The following is a 3138-nucleotide window of genomic DNA, read 5'->3' as shown; positions in this document are numbered from 1 at the left end:
GTGTCTGACTCTTCGCGACCCCATGGACTGTAGCCTACCAGGCTTCTCCGTCCATGGGATTCTCCAGGCAAGAATACTGGAGTGGGTTACCATTTCCTTCTCCAGGGGATCTTCCCGACCCAGGGATCGAACCCGGGTCTTCCGCATTGCAGGCAGACGCTTTAACCTCTGAGCCACACATATATGTGCATATGTATGTTTGTGTGTGTGTATATATATATATATATATATATATACACACACACACCCCCCATGTATTGCCGTTTTTTACTCTGTCTCATTTATACACACAACAAATCTATAAGGTGCATTCTTTTATTGTCTCCCTTTTAACAGAAAAGGAACCAGAAGCACAGAGAGGTTGATGACTTGCTCAAGCTCATAGCAGAACCAGGATTCAAAGCCATTCTCCAAGATCGGGCTCTTCCTTTATATCACTGGGTAATTAAACAAACCCCAGGCGGCACGTAGCCATTTTCTTCCAAGGAGGAATGGGAGTAGACAGGCAGTATCTGGAGGGAGAGGGCGCAGGAGTGTCATCCAGGTACCCGTTCTGACCTCTGCCCTCTCCCCTTTGCCCTGCTAGGATGACCTCTCGGGAGCAGCTGGTGCAGCACGTGCTGCAGGAGCTGCAGGAGGCGGTGGAGTCAGAGGGCCTGGAGGGTCTCGTCGGTGCCGCTCTGGAGGCCAAGCAGGTCCTGTCCTCCTTCGCTCTCCCCACCCGCCGTGGGGGGGGGCCCGGCCCCCAGGTGCTGGAGGTGGACTCGGTGGCCCTGAGCCTGTATCCGGAGGATGCGCCCCGGAACATGCTGCCGCTGGTGTGCCAGGGCGAGGGCAGCCTGCTCTTCGAGGCGGCCAGCCTGCTGCTGTGGGGCGACGCGGGCCTCAGCCTGGAGCTGCGGGCGCGCACGGTGGTGGAGATGCTGCTGCACCGCCACTACTACCTCCAGGGCATGATCGACTCCAAGGTGATGCTGCAGGCGGTGCGCTACTCCCTGCGCTCCGAGGAGTCCCCGGAGATGACCAGCCTGCCGTCCGCCACGCTCGAGGCCATCTTCGACGCGGACGTCAAGGCCACCTGCTTTCCCAGCAGCTTCTCCAACGTGTGGCACTTGTACGCCCTCGCCTCGGTGGTCGAGCGCAACATCTACTCGATCTACCCGCTGCGCAACCTCAAGATCCGGCCGTATTTTAACCGTGTCATCCGCCCGCGCCGCTGCGACCACACGCCCGCCACGCTGCACATCATGTGGGCCGGCCAGCCGCTCAGTGGCCACCTCTTCCGCCACCAGTATTTTGCGCCCGTGGTGGGGCTGGAGGAGGTGGAGGCCGAGAGCGCCCACCCCGGCCCGGCCCCGCTGCCCCCGCCCGCCAAGACCTTGGAGCTGCTCAACCGCGAGCCCGGCCTCAGCTACTCGCACCTGGGAGAGCGCTCCAGCGTCACCAAGAGCACCTTCTACCGCTGGCGGCGGCAGTCCCAGGAGCACCGGCAGAAGGTGGCCACTCGCTTCTCGGCCAAGCACTTCCTGCAGGACAGCTTCCACCGCGGGGGTGTCGTGCCGCTGCAGCAGTTCCTGCAGAGGTTCCCCGAGATCTCCCGCTCCACCTATTACGCCTGGAAGCACGAGCTCGTGGGTTCTGGCGCCTGCCAGGCCCTGACCCCCACAGAGGAGCTGGCGGAGCTGGCGAAGCTGCCGGCGCGGCAAGTTGCCGAGGGGCTGGGATGCTCCTCGACGGCCGCGTCCAGCCCTGGCATGGTCTTCATGCAGCGGGCCAAATTGTACCTGGAGCACTGCATTGCCCTGAATACGCTGGTACCCTACCGCTGCTTCAAACGCCGCTTCCCGGGCATCTCCCGGTCCACCTACTACAACTGGCGCCGAAAAGCTCTCCGAAGGAACCCCAGCTTCAAGCCAGTGCCGGCCCTCTCGGAGTCTGGGCCTCCCCAGCCAGTGCCGGTGGGCGAAAAGGCCTTGCTTCCTTGGAAGGGTGGTGAGGTCGGAGATGGGGAAGCGAAAGCCACGGGTGGGGGCCCACCCGCACCGCGGGCCTTCCTGCCCCCGAGGGTGCCGTTGTCCCGCTGGCAGAGGCGTCTGCGCAGAGTGGCCCGCAAGCAGGTGCTTGGTGGGCACCTCCCTTTCTGTCGCTTCCGCCTCCGCTACCCGAGCTTGTCACCTTCCTCCTTTTGGGTCTGGAAGAGTCTGGCCCGGAGCTGGCCCAGAAGCCTGTCCAAGCTCCAGGTCCGGGCCCCCACCTTGGGCAGAGGGAGCAGGAAGGAGGCAGAGGAGAAAGAAGCTGGCAGGAATGTGACAGCTGCTGTGGCCCCCCCTGCAGGGACCCGGCTGATGGCAGCTTCTCCAGGGGAGGATCCAAGGAAGGCCCCAGGAGGGCCTTCCAGAGAGGGGCCCCTGCAAGAGGGGCCCACGGCCCAGGGTCGGCCCCCCAGTGGGTCCCTGTCCAGCCACCCTGTGGGGACAGCAGCAGCGGCAGGGGGCCGGGATGGCCAGGTGCTGGTGATGGACATGCTGGCCACCACGAAGTTCAAGGCCCAGGCCAAGCTGTTCCTGCAGAAGCGCTTCCAGTCCAAGAGCTTCCCCTCCTACAAGGAATTCAGCACCCTCTTCCCCCTCACCGCCCGCTCTACCTACTACATGTGGAAACGCGCCCTCTATGATGGCCTCACCCTGGTGGACGGCTGATGGGGAGGTGTGCAAGGGGCTGGGAGGAAGGAGGACCACTTGGGAGAAGGTCAGAGGCCTGAGTTGCCCCCTGGCTTGGCCAGGATCCCTTTTGCCCCCACGGTGTCTACAGTGACTCCGAGGGCAGCTTTGTGTTGTTTCCCAGCTCCAGGGCAGAGAGAGCCAGAGACCAGCCGTCTGGCCTCCTGTAGACAGCTGCAGGGCCAGGGATGCTCTCTTCAGTTGTTTACCATTCTTATTTTTATTATCGCATCTTGGTTTTTTTAGTCTTTTGATTTAAGTGAGTTGGCTGGGCCCCCTTGCTCGTGTTGGAAGCTCTATGTATGTGGGGACCCGAAGGGAGGTTGGTTAGCTACGGCTGCTTTCAGCTTTTCCCAGGGACAAAGGGAGTATTGTAGCATGGCCATCTGTCCCACTGGGCAGAATATATGCCTTCAGT

General features: G+C 61.8%; 1 protein-coding gene across 1 annotated transcript; it reads left to right on the top strand.

Moving 5' to 3' along the window:
• Positions 1–587: 587 nt before the first annotated feature.
• VRTN (vertebrae development associated) lies at positions 588–2699 on the top strand. The gene has a single exon (XM_068962853.1). It carries the CDS (start codon positions 588–590, stop codon positions 2697–2699), a length of 2112 nt encoding a protein of 703 aa, XP_068818954.1.
• The last annotated feature ends 439 nt before the right edge of the window (positions 2700–3138 follow it).

The sequence above is a fragment of the Capricornis sumatraensis genome, chromosome 2, assembly GCF_032405125.1.
Source record: "Capricornis sumatraensis isolate serow.1 chromosome 2, serow.2, whole genome shotgun sequence".
NCBI lineage: Eukaryota > Metazoa > Chordata > Mammalia > Artiodactyla > Bovidae > Capricornis > Capricornis sumatraensis.
The sequence above is the reverse complement of the archived record's forward strand: the minus strand, read 5'-3'. Positions and strand labels throughout refer to the sequence as shown.